Here is an 18,324-nt window from a genome sequence, read left to right on the forward strand (position 1 = left end):
GGTCATGGATGGCAGAGACCAAGGGATGGCGCGAAAAACACCGGTCAATAGCAAGAAGGCCACTCATCGAGTCCGTACATAACAAAACGCGGTTGTGTTGGGATTGTTTAATAAAGGTAAGGGCCCGGGAAATTGCCATCAATTCCGCAGTAAACACCCCACATGAGGGTGGCAGTAGATGATTTTCCGTTCCAACAAAGGACGTGAAGGCATACCTAACATGATCAGCAGATTTAGAGCCATCAGTGTAAAAAACAACAGCATCCCGAAACTCCCATAAAATTTGGCGGAAAAAGGAACGGAACACCACCGGGGGGATGGAATCTTTCGGACCGCGGTGGAGATCCATCCGAATTCGAGGCCGAGGAACTAACCAAGGAGGGGTGGAGGGGAGGGAGCGAGGAAGACAGGACAAAGAAGGAAGCCGAAAATCACGGGTAAGAGACGCAAGGCGCAGCCCAACCGGTAAACCCGCCCGAGGGCGGGAGTCAGGCGGGCGACGTCCATGGTCTGGGAATAGGATAGAATAGGAAGGATGAGCGGGAGAAGAACGGATAGTAAGGGCATAAGACACCAGAAGCTGGGACCGCCGAACAGAAAGGGGGGGGGATCCCAGCTTCAACCAGGAGACTATCAACAGGGCTAGTAGGGAAGGCACCGGTGGCCAAACGGATACCACGATGGTGGACTGGATCCAGCACGTGCAGCGTGGAAGGAGCAGCTGAACCATAAACTTGACAACCATAGTCCAAACGTGACAGAACTAGAGCACAATAAAGACGGAGGAGGAGGGAACGGTCCGCACCCCAGGAGGAGTGGGCAAGGAAGCGAAGGACATTGAGTTTACGGAAACATCCTACCTTCAGGAGTCTGATATGGGGCAGCCAATTGAGCTTGTTGTCGAAAAGAAGACCTAGGAAACGAAACTGTGGAACCAAAGGCAATCTTTGTGCAGCGAGATAGAGCTCTGGATCAGGGTGGACCGTAGTACGGCGACAGAAGTGGACCACCCGCGATTTTAAAGGAGAGAATTGAAACCCGTGGGAGAGGGTCCATGCAGAGGCACGCCGTATAGCCACCTGGAGCTGCCGTTCTGCAGATGGCATCGAGGAGGAACTAACCCAAATGCAGAAATCATCCACATACAGGGCAGGGGCGACCAAGGGACCGACAGAGGCCACAAGTCCATCGATAGCAATGAGGAAAAGAAGGACACTCAAGACAGAACCCTGTGGGATGCCCGTCTCCTGGGTCCATGGAGAACTAAAAGCAGTACCAACTCGAACTCTGAATGACCGATGGATCAGGAACTGGCGGATAAAAATCGGGAGTGGGCCCCGAAGACCCCACTGATGAAGGGTTAGTAAGATGTGATGGCGCCAGGCCGTGTCATAGGCCTTGCGAAGGTCAAAAAACACTGCAACCAAATGGCGGCGCTGGAAAAAGCCTGCCGAACTGCGGATTCCAAGCGAAGCAAATGATCGATTGGAGATCGTCCCTCTCGAAAGCCACACTGGTAAGGGGACAATAGATCCCGAGATTCGAGGACCCAAGTGAGCCGACGGGCTACCAGCCGTTCAAGTAACTTACAACCAACATTGGTCAAACTAATTGGCCGATAGCTGTCAACAGATAGGGGGTTCTGACCAGGCTTAAGGACAGGAACCACAATGCTATCCCTCCACTGAGAAGGGAAGTCACCCTGGAGCCAGATACGGTTAAACACCCGAAGAAGATGGTGCCGTTGTGGAGCACTGAGATGTTGAAGCAGCTGGTTATGAATGGAATCTGGGCCAGGAGCCGTATCATGAGAAGCAGATAGAGCAGAAAGAAATTCCCATTCAGTGAAAGGTTCGTTGTAAGATTCTGACTCACAAGTGGTGAAACATAAGGTGACAGCTTCAGCCTGCTGTTTTTGATGAAGGAAAGCAGCTGGATAGGAGGCCGACGCTGATGCCACTGCAAAATGGGTCGCAAGATGTTCTGCAAGAACTAATGGGTCCGTACAAATGCCATCTGGGAGGTGAAGGCCTGGGAGGGTGGACTGCCGATGGCAACCTTGGAGAGAGCGAAGTGTAGCCCATACCCGTGACAGAGGGACAGTGGAACCAAGGGAAGAAACGAATCGTTCCCAACATATCCGCTTGCTCTGTTTGATTAAATAACGGGCTTTAGCGCGAAGGCGCTTAAAGGTAGAAAGGCTGGCTACAGATGGGTGCCTCTTAAAGTGTTGCAAAGCTCGACGGCGATCACGGATGGCAATGGCAATGGCCGTACTCCACCACGGGACTTGCCGACGACGAAATTGTCCAGATGAGCGCGGGACAGCAAGGTTAGCAGCGCGAACAATCGCGTCAGACACGTCACGTAGGACGTCATCAATACAACCCGACAAAGAGGGAGAAAACTCGACCTGTGCAGTATATAGAGGCCAATCGGCGCGGTGGAAAGACCAACGAGGTAACCTCTCCATCGGGGAGCGGGAAGGGAGCGTGATAATCAACGGGAAATGGTCACTATCACAAAGGTCGTCGTGTGGCGACCAGTGTAATGAAGGGAGGAGAGAGGGAGAAGAAAGAGAAAGATCAATGGCAGAAAAGGTACCATGACCAGCACTGAAATGAGTAGGGGAGCCATCATTAAGAAGGCACAGGTCGTGGTCTGCAATAAATTGGTCGATAAGAAGACCTCGTCTAGATGGAAAGGCACTGCCCCACAAAGGATGATGAGCATTAAAATCCCCAAGGAGGAGGAAGGGAGGAGGAAGTTGCTGAAGAAGGGTGGTTAAGGCAGCAGGTGTAAGAGTCCTGTCAGGAGGGAGATAAAGATTGCATACTGTGACTGCAGAGTCTAAGTGGACCCTAACAGCAACTGCTTCCAATGTAGTTTGGAGAGGAATCCACGTGCTAGCAATGTCTGTACAGACCAACGTACAAACGCCACCAGAAGCCCGCAAGGGTCCGACCCGATTTCGACAGAAAACACGGAACCCACGGAGGGTCGGTGAGTGAGCATCAGTAAAATGAGATTCCTGGAGAACCACACAAGCTGCTGAGTAGGACGAAAGAAGGGATTTCAATTCCGGAAGGTGACGATAGTAGCCATTACAATTCCATTGGAGAACCACAGAACGATGGTTTAAATGAGGGCTGAACACGCTAAATCCAGTCATACCGCCGGGTCCCCACCCGTCACCGACAAGGAGGGGGCGACATCCATAAACGACAGGTCAGAATCCGGTTGTGAAGCCGGGGAAGGGACCTCCGGTGACACCAGAGGCTCTTTGTCCCGGGACTTATGTTTCTTCTTCTTTTCAGGCTGAGATCGAGGAGGGCTGTGTGGCATAATGGAGCCAGCTGCAGCAAGATCAGGAACAGAAAGAGACCGGGCGACCTGGGGGCCGATAGACCGCGGCTCTCGCGGTCGCCGCGCTGCAGCAGACCTTTGACCTGGAAGGTGCCGGGAAGGGGCATCCCGGGAGAGGCGCCCTTGACCGGCAGACGCCGAAGGAGTGGGACACTTCTCCGGCTGGGGAGGGGGAGCGGCGCCCAGAGGAGAAGGTGTGGGAGCCGCAGGGGAGGGGGGAAGGAGAGGGGTCCGGGACGGGGGTAAGGAAGGGGGAGGAAGGGATGAAGATGTAACCAAGGCGTAACTAGATGTCATGGACACAGGGTGCAATCGTGCATATTTCTTACGGGCCTCTGTGTAGCTTAAACGATCAAGAGACTTATACTCCTGTATCTTTTTTTCTTTCTTATAGACTGGGCAATCTGCTGAACGTGGAGAATGACTACCATGACAATTTACACATACAGGAGGGGGAACACAGGGACTCCCCTCATGGAGTGGACGTCCACAGTCACCACAGAGAGGGTCCTGGGTACAGCGAGAAGACATGTGGCCAAAACGCAAGCACTTAAAACACCGCATAGGAGGTGGGATGTACGGCTTCACATCACAGCGATAGACCATAATCTTAACTTTCTCAGGAAGGGTATCCCCTTCAAAGGCCAGGATAAAGGCACCAGTATCAATACGATTATCTTTAGGACCCTTCTGAACACGCCGAACAAAGTGAACACCCCGCCGTCCGAGATTGTCCCGAAGTTCCTCATCAGTTTGAAGGATGAGGTCTCTGTGAAAAATCACACCTTGTACCATATTTAGAGACTGGTGAGGGGTAATGGACACGGGAATTGTGCCAAGATGGGTACAGGCACGAAGGGCCGCAGATTGGGCAGCCGAAGCAGTTTTTATCAGAAACGAACCCGACCGCATCTTGCTCAGGGAGTCCACTTCGCCGAACTTGTCTTCAATGTGTTCCACAAAGAATAAAGGTTTGACACTGGTGAAAGTATCTCCATCAGTCCTGGTGCAAACTAGATAACGGGGGAAAGGTTTTGCCCCTAGACGACGGGCCTGACCCTCCTCCCAGGGGGTAGCCACGGAAGGGAAGGCCGAAGGGGCAAGAGAAGCAGCACTTGAGGAATCAGTACCACGCAGAGAGACGGCCGCAGAAGAGCGGCCAGAGGTTTGGACCCTTATGCGTTTCATCTGCATAGCGTCCGCCCTGATACCACCCACTCCGATCAGGGGCTCTCCTCACGGGCGCCACCCAGCCACAGCAAGGGCCGTCTGGCACGGCGGCCATTGCCGGGAGTTCCGATGCTCCAGGATGACGAGCAACCACTCCAAGGCATGCATGAGGAGGTCACAGCTCAGGTATCAGAAGTGTGATCCCTGTGTGTTCAGGGGGCTCAACCAAAAGGGTACATAGCGACCCCACCACACGGGCTGGCTACCGTGCTGGCTATGCACCCTAGCATCAGACAACGACGTAGAAGAAAAGGTGGAATATACTAGGAGGGCACACGTCGGAGACACTAGGTAAGGTGCTCTTCCCCAAATGGCTCACACTACGGAAGAGAAATTTTGGAATGGAGGTCAAACCCCAGAGGGGGACCAGGAATGCCAAAAGGAGGAGATGATTACGCAACAAAGCCAGAGTGTAAAACCAACAGAACCAGGAGGATAGCGGGGGCCAACATAAGCAAGGACACCAATAGAGGGAGAGGAGAGGGCGAGGGGAAAGGGGTATGGAGGGGAAAGGAGGGGAAGGGAAAGGAAATGCAGCCCGGGAGAGAAAGAAGGCTGCAATGGCTCGGGGCCCCGTGCTCGCCACGCACGTATCCACGAAAGAGTTGTGGACCCCCTGGGGGGTTGATCATCGGTAAAGCAGATGCCAGACTGAGATTCATTGGAAGAATCCTAAGGAAATGCAATCCGAAAACAAAGGAAGTAGGTTACAGTACACTTGTTCGCCCATTGCTTGAATATTGCTCACCAGTGTGGGATCAGTACCAGATAGGGTTGATAGAAGAGATAGAGAAGATCCAATGGAGAGCAGCGCGCTTCGTTACAGGATCATTTAGTAATCGCGAAAGCATTACGGAGATGATAGATAAACTCCAGTGGAAGACTCTGCAGGAGACACTCTCAGCAGCTCGGTACAGGCTTTTGTTGAAGTTTCGAGAACATACCTTCACCGAGGAGTCGAGCAGTATATTGCTCCCTCCTACGTATATCTCGCAAAGAGACCATGAGGATAAAATCAGAGAGATTAGAGCCCACACAGAGGTATACCAACAATCTTTCTTTCCACGAACAATACGAGACTGGAATAGAAGGGAGAACCGATAGAGGTACTCAAAGTACCCTCCGCCACACACCGTCAGGTGGCTTGCGGAGTATGGATGTAGATGTGGATATAAACAGTTTGACTGACCTGGTAATCTTTATCCAAATGTGGGACCACTCTTAGGGAATGATGATGTTGCCAATTCCAATTTCTAGCTTCTAATTCTAGTGACAGTCTGAACTTTATGAAAACTCCTGAGTAGCAGTAAATAGTTTATACTAGATCTTTAATTCTTCTACTAAATCAGCTGACTTTGAGGACTCGCTACCTCTTATTAAAGTAGGAAGTCTCCCCCCTTCAAGGAAGGATGCTGGCATGGACACACTGTCATCGGTCAGGGAGATGTGTCTCAAACTGAGTGTGGCTACAGTGCTTACAAGAACAGTTTGAAGTTTCTGCTCATTCAGACTGCTTCGCTCAAGTACTTTATTAAGGCATCATTTTACTGAACCAACTATTTTTTCTCAAAAGTTTCCCCACCAAACTGCAAACGGGGCGATGGACTTCTACATGATTCTCCTTCGGGCAACATACTGGTGTGCTCAATAGGATGGAAGGATTGTCCATAGTTCCAACATTTCTCAGTTAGCTGCCTGAAAGGTCTTAGCATTGTAACTGTAAATTTTATGCAGGACACCTCACTTTGAATGGCTAATAATAATTCATCTGCCATGGCAGCAGTAACAAGCTAAAGGTGGATAGCTCTGTTTACTGCACAGGAAAACAGAGCAACTGAACACTTGGTAACAAAGCTTCCAGTTTTAGAGAATAAAGGTCCTGCGAAATCAATTCCAGGGACTTTGAGGGATTTGAGTGGTATCACCCCATCCGTACGTAGTGAGGCCTCTTATTTCTTAACCTGCAATGCAATGAGCTATTTTGCTTGTAGACAGTGATGGAGGGCACATGTTATATAACACAAGAGACATGTAAAATCCAAAATAATGGTCTAAGTTCAAGATGTTCAATTCGAAGGGGAGATTATATATATAATTACACCAAACTGATAGCAATCCCTGTAGTGTTTCTGTAGAGACTCCTCACAAAAAGATAATCAGGATATTATACCCAATGAAGGATGATCAACTTGACCATCCTTTGCTGGCCAATGTCCCCACTCAGATGGTGATGTGTATGTTTGAATTTCAGCAACACTTTTACAAATAAATGCTTCAAGGTGTTGGGTTCTGATTGTACCCATGGTGGGTCTACAGAGCAGTCAGTCGAAAGTGTTGCTTCGACGAAGCCACAGTTGGTAACATTGCAGTAAATATGCTGCAGCTTGCAATTTGAGATGTGGTATTGCCACTCTCTTGACTGTGCTAAATAGTTTTTATTGCGCATCAGGTGCATATAAGTACAGTACACTACCAATTATTTGGTATAGTATGGAGGAGAAGATGCATGAATAATCAAGAAATTTTCAAACATGTATTCTTAGCTTAAAAGTTTACAAAGTTCTGTGCATAGCTGTCATAGGCTTGTTTATTTCTTAAAATGGTCTGCGATGTTTCTCCGTTCCTGAGAGGAGGTGACATTTTTTCCGCACAGCATTTTGAATTTTTCTTGCAGCAATAATGTCACTATACTGAAACACCCTCTGGCCCATATAATCTAGAAAGGAATCAACAGACTGCAATGCAGTATGATGACTGGCTAGGTCACTGACTTTATCCCCACTTTCACATTCACTGTCCTCTTCCTTGTTTTGTTGTGAAGTAGCAGTCACAATTTAGGCATCACTCATGTACTGGTAGAGGGGTTGATATCCTTCAAACTTCAGCTATTCATTCAAGTTTTACCAGCCAAGATGGTTAGCACACTAGACTTGCATTCAGGAGGATGACAGTTCAAACCCACATCTGTCCATCCGAATTTAGGTTTTATACAATTTCCCTAGATCGCTTCAGGCAACAAATTCTGGGATGGTTCATGTGAAAGGGCACTTCCTTTCCCATCCTTCCCTAATCCAATGGGACCGATGACCTCGCTGTTTGGTATTCACCATTAAGTGAGCTTGCCCCACCATCTGTGAAGAGCAGCCTGGGTATTTGTTCCTTGTTTCTCTAGCAAAGATATATGCAATGAATACTGTGTGAGCATAGCATCCTTCCATAATCATACAGCTTGATCATTTTCTTTTCATAAAAGAACACTATTTCAGTTCACAACAGGAATTATGTCCCACAGCTTGTCGTCAAATTCCTTACAAACTACAACTTTGTGTTCTGAATTAATATCATGAGCATAGAGATGAAAGGATGAAGTCACTGCACATATAAGAGATCCTTCTGAACTACTTCAAGTCTTCCCTATATATTTCATTCAGAGATATCAGTTGGTTACTATTCTGATTCTGTCCTTAATTTCTTTTTTATTTTCCAATTGTACCATGTATAAAAAATACAGAGATTCAAAACAGTGCTTCTGTGTTAGGATTATCTTTTCAACTTAAACAAATAAATTAATAAATAACACAAACACAGTATTTCTTCACACAGTCTAGTGGTATGACAGGTAATCAATGTAACCATAGCACGCAAACTGCAATGTTTCTAAAGTATATGAGCAGTACATATCGGGGGGAGGGGGGGATATATACATATATATACAATAATTTTCTTACCTGTGCACTAAATCCACAGAAGAAGGCGAACCAAAAATGGCACAATGTGAATGCAAAGTTCTTATAAAAAAAGTATCGAAGAAACTTGCACATGCGGTAATAGGACCATCGACCATGAACTAGTAATAATCGCTCAAGGAACCTGAACTGTGCTATGGAGTAGTCCGATGCCAACACAGCCTGCATTCCTTCTTGGCCACTGATTCCAACACCAATGTGTGCAGCTACAAGAAAATATTTGTACAATTATGTCTATGAAACATTCATTCTAACAAGTGAAAATTTCAGTTATAAAGCTAATAAAATAAGTAATAAATTTGATTTAAAACTTGAAATGCTTTATTTTTCCTACAAAATAATATGTTAGTCCCCATGCAATAATGCTTTAACCACTAGGATGCAGAATCAAACACTGAAAGTCCTGGACAGAACAACAACAAATTTGAAACAGTAGATCACTACTTACCACATAGGAGGAGGTGCTGAGTCCTGAAAGCTGAAATATTTCTAGTATTCTTTCTCATTGTGCTTGTTCATGGTTCAATGCCTCCTCTTAAAGGATGCAGAGTGTCACTTTACTAAATCCAGGAAGAGCACAAAACCAAGAAGCATCTTCAGAATGGGGAATAACCACTATATATGTACCAAAGGAACAGATACTGGGCACACTCATGTTCTTGTTATACACTAATGATCTGCCATCATACATCCAAGAAGCAGAAAGAGTTATCTTTCTGATGATGCAAGTATTATAATCAAGCCTAACAGAGACAGTTCTACATGTAAAAAAGTAAATAAAACTTTCCAGAAAGTTAATATTGGGATCTCTGCAAAAGGAAGGTCACTGAAAAAACAAGTTCAATTCTTCACTGCTAAATAAATAATTGGTAAGAGTAAATAACTAAATGAACCAGATTACTGTAAACTTATTCGAGTTTGTAACCTACTCTTCCTGTTTTCATTCACAGATGCTTTATGAAATTATAATGTGGGTAACTCACTCCTGAAGACTCTAGAACCACTGGCAAACAGCTTTTTAATAGTTGGGTGTACTGACAATAGCTTCACAGTAAATTCATTTTCTTACTGGGTTTGTTGTTAACAATCAGTCATGGTTTGAAAAAACCAGTTACGTTTATAGATACAGTGTGTAAATGATATAAGCTGCCAAAATGATACAGATAGTACATTTCAGTCTGCTTTACAAAAAGGTCTAGTGAAACGTCATATCACATTTTGTATTTCTTTATTTCTAAAAGACAGATACTTGTAGGACTGATAGTAGACACATCTCTGTTTACATTGTCAGTTGCAGCACACGATGTTGCTTGCATATTACTGACATCAACGTGGTGGTCTGAGAAAGTAACAGACGAACCAGAACAATGTAAACATTGGACATGCACAATGACATGGTGCGGCAGCTATGTATTTCAATGTAAACGGTCACTGGGTTGTCAAGAACATGTAATTTATTTTACATAAACAATGAATTAAGTACAACCAGACTTTTCTCTTTTACATTACCATAAAGGAGGTCATGGCAGTTAAAATAAAATGTGTACTTTACTGTGTGTTAATTACAATCAACTGCTTCCTCTTTTTACAACAGTACTACAACAAAAATTAAATTCAGATTATTTTCCTTTTCTAGAACAGTATGATAACAAAAATGAAACCTAAATTACTTTGTTTCCTGTTACACCAATACTACAATAAGTGTTAAAAATGCCCAACATTTGATTCAATACATGCTTCATTATGGCAAACCTAGTTTTGTCACACTCATTCATACACCGAATATTTGCCTTTATGGTACTGGCAACATCGAAAATCCTCTGCCCAATTTCATCCACATTATTTATTTGCTGAGCATAAATAAGTTCCTTCATATGGCCTCAAATGTAAAAATCTAGTGGATTTAAACCAGCACTGTGTGCTGGCCATTAACATGGACCAAAATGTCCTATCCATTGTCCTGGAAATTGTCTGTTGAAAAATCATCGAACTCTGAGCAATAGGGGGTGGAGCACCATCTTGGAGGAATCATGTGTTACGATGTACAGCTGCAAGAATATTTTCTAATAAAGACGGTAGCAACGTTTCCTCTACAAAAAAGGTTCGGTAATTGTTAGCAGTCAATTGTTCAGATAAAACATAAGGCCCAATACTGTTATCATCGATTATACCTGCCCATACACTTATGAAAGAGTGATGCTGAAAATATGTTGCTACTACTTAGCACAGATTCTGTACACACTTTGTACGTGCGTGTGTGTGAGGGGGTGGGGCCACATGCGCACAGCCGTGCGCGTTTTCTACTTTAGTAGGAGACCTCTTTGCTGAACTCTCTAACGTATAGTTGTCTTTTTGTTGTGCATTCAGCAACTCAATGGCTCCTCTACATGGTGTTTATTCCGTTCTGGAGTTTCTATTTTTCCCACAGAAAGGAGTGAGGTGTTTATAGCGAAAGGTTGTAATTATGATCTGTTGAACATGCAAACAACTAAACTAAAACTAATCATGTTGTGTTTGTACAGTGCCAGCCTAATCGTACTAATGATCAGAAGTGCGTTTTTGAAGTTAATGGAGGTTGACCAGAATATAAAAGCTTGTTTGACAATAAAGAACATGTCAAAGAATTCATTCATTAATTCCTTCCACAAATTAAGTCATGGCTAGGAGGTCTCAAGGCTTTAGAACAAGTCACATACATTACTGCAGAGATGCAAAATCAGAAAATTAGATTCATATCTGACTACAAGTTTCACCATCGCTGCAAGTGACACAGGACATGTAATACTGTATAAATTATTGTATATATAATCGACACAGCAAGCAACAAATTTATACTACGACCTGTCTCTTGTAGCACCATCAATAACATGCTTTATCTGTCAAACTTTTGCATTTAATATTTGAAAATATATATATTGAACTACTTTCATAAAGAGCATAAGGTATTAAAAGTGACAAGCAACAATGCCAATTACATTTAGACTTTTATATTCAGTAAGATAATGGAAGCATTTTGACACAAAAATAAAAACCAGAGTCACTGAAACAGGAATAGGACCAACACACAAATATTAAAACTGTTCACTTCACAGTTTTTTTAATACATGTTCCTACACACGTTAAGAAAAAGGAGAAAGATACAAGGGATAGTTATTGTATATACACAAATAATCTGCACCATTGAAGAATCTGTGCACCTAATTTTAAGGGAGGGCAAAAAAAGATATAGTGGCTTTAATTTGTGTTCTATTAAAAAAAAAATTATTCTGACAATGATTCTATTCATGATCGCTTTCATTGTCAACACTAGTGGAAGAATCATGTTGCCTTCATCTTCCCATAGAATTTTGTCATTGCTTCCGTCCAGTGAAATTGTGATACCACATTTTTTTAAGGATTTTTCCACCAATGGTAGCTGAATGGAGTCTCATACACGTTTCTCCCACTCACAAATCTGGAACAAAACTAACTGCCTGATTTTTCCACTGAGCATGAACATGTGGTTTTCACCAGCCATTCATTGTGTGTATCGCTGTTTAAGTGCAACATTGATTGGTTGATTTATACACACATCTAGTGGTTGCAGAACAGATGTTAAGCTCTGAAGAATAATGACCAAATCAGTTTTCCTGTTTTGTAACTTGTCTCGCACTTCCTCAGTTGTTTGTCTACGGAAGCTGGCCAAGACCAATGTGCTACATAAATTTAGTAACACACCAGGCCTTCATTGCCAAACATAAGTCACCCAGTCAACCACAAGGTCATCATCCATCTACCCTTTCAGATTCGCTCTCACCAATATGCCTTTCAAGCCTTTCACTGATATTTTCAGATTAGTTTTCATTTTAAATATCATGTAAAGTGGTAGCTTTCATCCAGCACCAGTTGCACGCAACATCACTGCACAGGCTTGCCTCTCATTGCCACCATGTTGAATTCCCCTCTCCTGTTCACTTTGTTGTTGAGTGGCATCTCAAAATAGTCTCTTGTCCGATTCATGTAACTAATTTGTTATAATGTTTGCAGCACAAATTTATCACACAGTGATGAAAAATCACTAATTTTTCCTTATAATCACCTGGAAGCCGTTGAGTGATGGTAGTTTTCCTCTGACTAACTTTGAAACCAGCCAATGCTTTGAGTTGGCACATTTCACTAGTCAACATGCATCCATACTGTAGCTTCTCATCTACTTAACCCATACACTTTATTCAAGGTATGGATGCTTCAGGTTTTGACCACAAAATGCCTAGTGATTATCTTTTGTTTCTTGAAGCCGCAGTTTGCTTTCTCGCTAGTCGAGAATATAACCATGACTCACACAATACTTTCTTCCCACTTCACAGTTTCCACTGTTCTCTGGTTTCTTCAATAATTTTAAGTTTTTCTTTAGCTGTGTATGAGCAATAACAAGAAATTTTAGCGATAATTAACAAGTTAATATGTGGTTTATACCTCAATTCTAATGTGTTACTGACTCATCACAGACTGAGGCCGCAACAATGCTTTAGTATAACACAATTTATTGTTGGAGGCGGAGCAGTACCAATATTATTACAATTAATCTGCACACCCCAGTTTTACATCCTTAAATTTGAGGAAAAATATGTGCAGATTGTCTGCATATGTATGATGTACATGGAGGCATCTCCATCTTAAACATGGTTCTTTTTCATAGTTGGTAGCATTTTACTAACTTACTGCTACAGTGATTGAGGATTTATCACATGCAGCATAGTCACACAACACAGGATCTTTTCACCTGCCCAACAGTATTACACTACATTTGGTAATATGAGAGTCTGTGCTGAATTCCGTAAGTCAGCATGTTTTTTGCAAGAACTTCCTGTCACAGTGACCCCACTTGTAAACAATACCACTGGCTGTGAACAGTCCAAGAAAATGTTTTTTATGTAGAGAGACACTAAGCCAAACCTGAAAATAAATTCAATTTTATATTTATACTTTATATTTTATATGCTGTGTCCTGTAGGACCAAATTAAGGAGCAAGTGTCAATGGTCATGAAACGAGTTAGTACTTGAAATTATAGCAGAAGAGTAATAACAGATAAAATGAAATGTACATAAATCCTATGCAGATGAAAAGCCATAAGTTTAAATCAACATAATTAACAATGTTAACAGAGGAATTAGCTTAATTTTTTAAATTTTTCCGGGAGGTACTTGACAAAATAGAGAGAGTGAACTATGATGAAACCCTTCAGTTTATTGCGTAGATTATTGCTAAGATTTTTGAGTTCTTGTGGCAACATATTGAAAATGGATAATGCAGAATACGTCATGTCTTTTTGCATGAGAGTCAAGGAGGTGCGTTCCACATGCAGATTGGATTTCTGCCTAGTATTAACTGAGTGAAAGCTGCTATCTCTTGGGAATAAGCTGATACTGTTAACAACAAATGACATTAAAGAGAAAATATAATGAGAGGCCACTGTCAGAATTCCCAGACTAATGAACTGGGATCAACAAGAAGTTTGTGAACTTACGCCACATACTGCTCAAACTGCCCGTTTCTGAGCCAAAAGTACCCTACTTTCACCAGAAGAGTAACCAAAAAATAATATCATACATCGTACGTGAATGAAAATAAGCAAAGTAGATCACTTTTGTGTGGAATTATCATTTGTTTCAGACCTGTTCTAGTGGTAAATAGAGCAGCATTTAGTTTTTAATCCTGAACACGGGCTTTCCACAACAGATTACTATATCTGAGTGCCTAGGAATTTGAACTGTTCAGTCTCACTAATCAAATGCCCTTTGTGTGTGATAAAAAGTCAGTTTTTGATGAAATGTGTATTTGAAAGTGTAAAACAGAGTCTCACTGTGATTTAGCATAAATTTATTTTCTATGAACTTATGTATTGGACTGCATTATTTGATAATAAGTCAATATTGCACACAACAGCCTTCATTATCTAGTTGGTGTCATCAGCAAACAGTAAATATTTTAGGATAACCTGTATTACCAGAAGGCATATCATTTATGTAAACAACAAACAGCAGCAATCCCAGCACCAACCTGTGGGGTGCCCCCACTTAATTGATTCTTCTCTTGATTCAGAGGCCTTGACAAATGCACATAATCTAACAATTGCTCATTTGGATCTGTCAGGCTTGTCAATGACCCACCCAGATAGCTGAGTGTATTAACACACTGCATCTGGGATATATGGAGGTGAGTTTGCCACAGATGAAATCTGCCTTGTGGATTTGTTATAAGGGCTGGTGAACTGGCCAGCCTGGCTATGTTTTTCAGGCAGCTCCCCTACATCCTACTAGGTAAATACTGAGCTGCTACCCACATCCCACCTAAGGTACACAATTCACAAATATTTATAAAACATTCCTACACTTGAACACTGAGATCTAGTTTGGATGCAAACAGATGGGGTACACACAGACTGTGTCCTGGGAGGGATTGGGGGGGGGGGGGGGGGGCAGTGGTGGCATCAGGAAGGGCACTTGGGCGCCTGGCCACCAACTGTCACTAACATTGCCCCAACCCGTATAACAATGCCAGCCCCACAGAGAAATGGGAAAAAAGAAACAGCGGAGAACGAGAAGGAGGTCTATCGGCATTGTCACTATCAAATGACATACTTTTGCAAGTGTGTGATAATCATAAGCTAGGACTATGGCTTAATCTTCTTCAAGTAGCAATTTCATAATGCTGAATTCCTTCTTTTATCATCTTCTATTTTAGTTCCTCCATCATTAGTGTGGGTAGGCCAGATAACCAATAGAAAGGTACTGAACTGAACTGAGGAAAAAGAATTTACAGATCAACTTTACTAAAAGAAGCGATCGATTGATAGGATATGTCCTGCAGCTTCAAGGCATCATCAATTTGGGAGGGAGAGGGGGGAGAGGGAGGGAGAGGGAGGGAGAGGGGGGAGAGGGAGAGAGAGGGGAGGGGAGGGAGGGAGGGAGGGAGGGAGTGAGAGAGAGAGAGATATTGGCCTTGTTCACCACCAAAAGGTCTAGGGTATTACCACTTCAGGCAGGTAGACTCGCTGCCCCAGATAACATAATAAAATAAAATAAATGTGTTTCCTTAATGACTGGACTTCCCAGTCAACAACAACTACCGCAGATTACTGTGGGACATTCAAAAATTTAAAACTGTGATAACGGGGAGAGGGAGTATTAACAGTTCAATAAATCCATACAATAATTTATGGTGTCTTAGAATACAGTGTATACACATACAAGGGGCGATCAAAAACCTTCCTAGCATTTATGCAATGTAGTACAACTTCAACCAGCAGGACACAGGTCTCTTCAACATGGCGCATATGTGTGATGATCACATCAATTCTCACTGTGATTTTGCCAGATGGGAATACTGATTCTGAACTATACAGTCTTTAAAAGAAACGTTTAGATCGCCCCTTACAGTAACATCTCCTTAGAAATCTTCATAACAATTGTATTTTTACCTTTTATCATAGATACATCATTGGCACCATCACCAATAGCGAGAGTTACGGCACTTTTGCTTTTCTTTATTAACTCTACCACCATTGCCTTTTGGAGTGGAGTCACTCGACAACAGATGACAGATTTACCTACAAGAAACAAGAAGTAATGACAAACTTAATTGTTTATCAGTTAAAACTGTGCAAATAAAGGTAATCATTCATAATATGCTCTGGTATAAAAATGTCTTCAATAGTAAACCTGAAGCCAATCACAAGTTATGCATATAATATTATTCTAAAATAGTACAGGGTGTCCCGCATAAAACCAGTACATCTCACATACTGGTCAATCATCTCTAGTTGAACTGCTTGTGAAGTGGCAAAATTTTATTAAAAGTTAGCTACATTGCATTTTATCGGAAATCTGAGTGCAGCTGTGTGTTCGTGCATCAGTTGTTGTGAGAAGCTCATACTGTTGTTACAGAAATGGGGCAGTCTGCTTTAGAACAGTGAATTGATATTGTGAAGTATTACATAAAGGCAGGTTCCATAGGAATGTAAAGAAATGTTTCAAGCAAAGCATCCTGGAAGGAAACTGCACACGACCAGTACTATTCAAGATCTCTACAAGTAATTGAGAGCTGCGAGATCCATTCAGAACATGCAGAGGAATAGACAAATGACAGTGAGGTCCCCTGAAACTATAGATAGAATTGCCACGGACATTACAAGAAGTCCCCGCAAGTCAATAAGGAAGTTATCACAGCAGGTTGGTGTATCTTGTACATTGCGTCATAAATGTACTAAAATATATGAAATTAAAAGCCTATCATGTAAGTGGTGGTGCAGAAGCTGAAATTTGAAGATCAAGGGGGGGGGGGGGGGGGGGGGGGAGAACAACAACAACAAGAAGAAGAAGAAGAGAAAATTCATTACTGGCTGTTAACATCAATATTGCTAACGTTTACTTGGACTCCTTTTATTTTATAAGACAACTCTCTTATTCTGCACAAAGAGCCTCTCCACTCGTAGAAGATAGGTGTTTGGTGCGCATTGTCCGGCATGTGCATTATTGGTTCCATATTTTTAAATTACACCTTAAACAGTCACATAACTACATATCTTTGACTGTTTATATGCACAATTAACATATGCAGAGAAGCCATATGCAGTATTCCAACAAGAGAGGCCAACAGCTCACACATCCAACCGAAGTACGGCCCTCACCACCAACATCTTCTCTGAAGACAAAGTTTCCAGTAGAGGCCTCTTTTTCCAAAGCCCCAGACTTAACATCATGTGATTTTCCCTTATGGAGCACACAAAAAATCAAATTATATGCTGACAATATTCACATAATAGACAATCTTAAACATAACAGAATTACATATTGTTGATGGTAACGTCGCCACACAAAGTCAGCGATACCTGGATGCCCATGGCCACCACTTCCAGCTTCTTTCATAAACAGTAACGACATGTTTTTAATGTTACTACTGTCTAGTCTTTTGAGTTAGTTCATTGTTACTTAATCTCGGGCATGTGGCATACCAGTTTTATTTTGGACACCCTGCATATAAGGTGCAGTCAAATGGGAAAAAAAGTAAGTGAACTGCTAATTATTTCAATAGTAATCATCATAACTGTTAATAGATTTATCCATCTGCAAGACAGGACAGTCAGCTATCTATTTGTTAGATAAGACAGTCAATGCCCTAATGAAAAAATGTTTGCAGTTGCCTACGGAAGCACGATTGTACCCAGGTGTGCAGCTCTTCATTCAGAGCAAATTGATGTCCACAAAGGACTTTCTTCAGTTCTCCAAAAATATGGAAATCGCATGGAGAGAGATCGCGACTGTAGGGAGGACGTGTAAGGGCTTCCCAGCAAACCTTCTGCAGCATAATCCAAACATCCAGGAATGTTGACAGAAGACGGCATTCTGTCTCAGGATAATGCCCGCACACATGTTGTCCAGGTTTTTGCAAATACACTACAAAAGCTTTGCTGGGCAGCTCTTACATATCCTCCATACAGTCCCAATCTCTCTCCATGCGATTTCCATATTTTTGGAGCCCTGAAGAAATTCATGGCTGAGAATTTGCTTCAGATGAAGAGGTGCACACCTGGTAACAATCATGGTTCTGTAGCTAACCACAGGTATTTTTCCGTAAAGGCACTGATCGTCTTGCATGTTAATTGGATAAATGCATTAACAGTTATGGTGATTACTTTTTAAATAATAAACAGTTACCTAATTTTTTTTCCATCTGCTTCATTTTTATTTGACTGTCCCTTATATTATCAAGCCCTCACTCTTTCGGAAAAAATAATCCTTGTCCTTCAGATCTGAGTATCTCTTTCACAAACCTAACAGCATCTTCCTTTTAGGCCCGTACCTTATCTTTTTCTTGCATTTATTCATTTCTGTAAGACACAGTTATCAAAAGTGTCATATTCACTAAGTCAAGATGATAAGTATCAATGTAAATTCGCAAAAGTCTATTGTAGGTTCTGCATTCTCGGAATAACTTTTTCT

General features: G+C 42.6%; 1 protein-coding gene across 2 annotated transcripts in view; it reads right to left on the reverse strand.

Annotated features, from left to right (window-relative positions):
• LOC124804712 (phospholipid-transporting ATPase ID) overlaps positions 1–18,324 on the reverse strand; it is a 538,289-nt gene that overhangs the window by 37,276 nt on the left and 482,689 nt on the right. For both annotated transcript variants that reach the window (XM_047264976.1, XM_047264975.1), the window contains exons 17-18: positions 15,804–15,932; positions 8,325–8,548 (exon numbers count right to left, since the gene is read on the reverse strand). In XM_047264976.1, the coding sequence (XP_047120932.1) occupies positions 8,325–8,548; positions 15,804–15,932 (353 nt within the window). The remainder of the gene's footprint in view (positions 1–8,324; positions 8,549–15,803; positions 15,933–18,324) is intronic.

Source organism: Schistocerca piceifrons, chromosome 7 (assembly GCF_021461385.2).
Source record: "Schistocerca piceifrons isolate TAMUIC-IGC-003096 chromosome 7, iqSchPice1.1, whole genome shotgun sequence".
Taxonomy (NCBI): Eukaryota; Metazoa; Arthropoda; class Insecta; order Orthoptera; family Acrididae; genus Schistocerca; species Schistocerca piceifrons.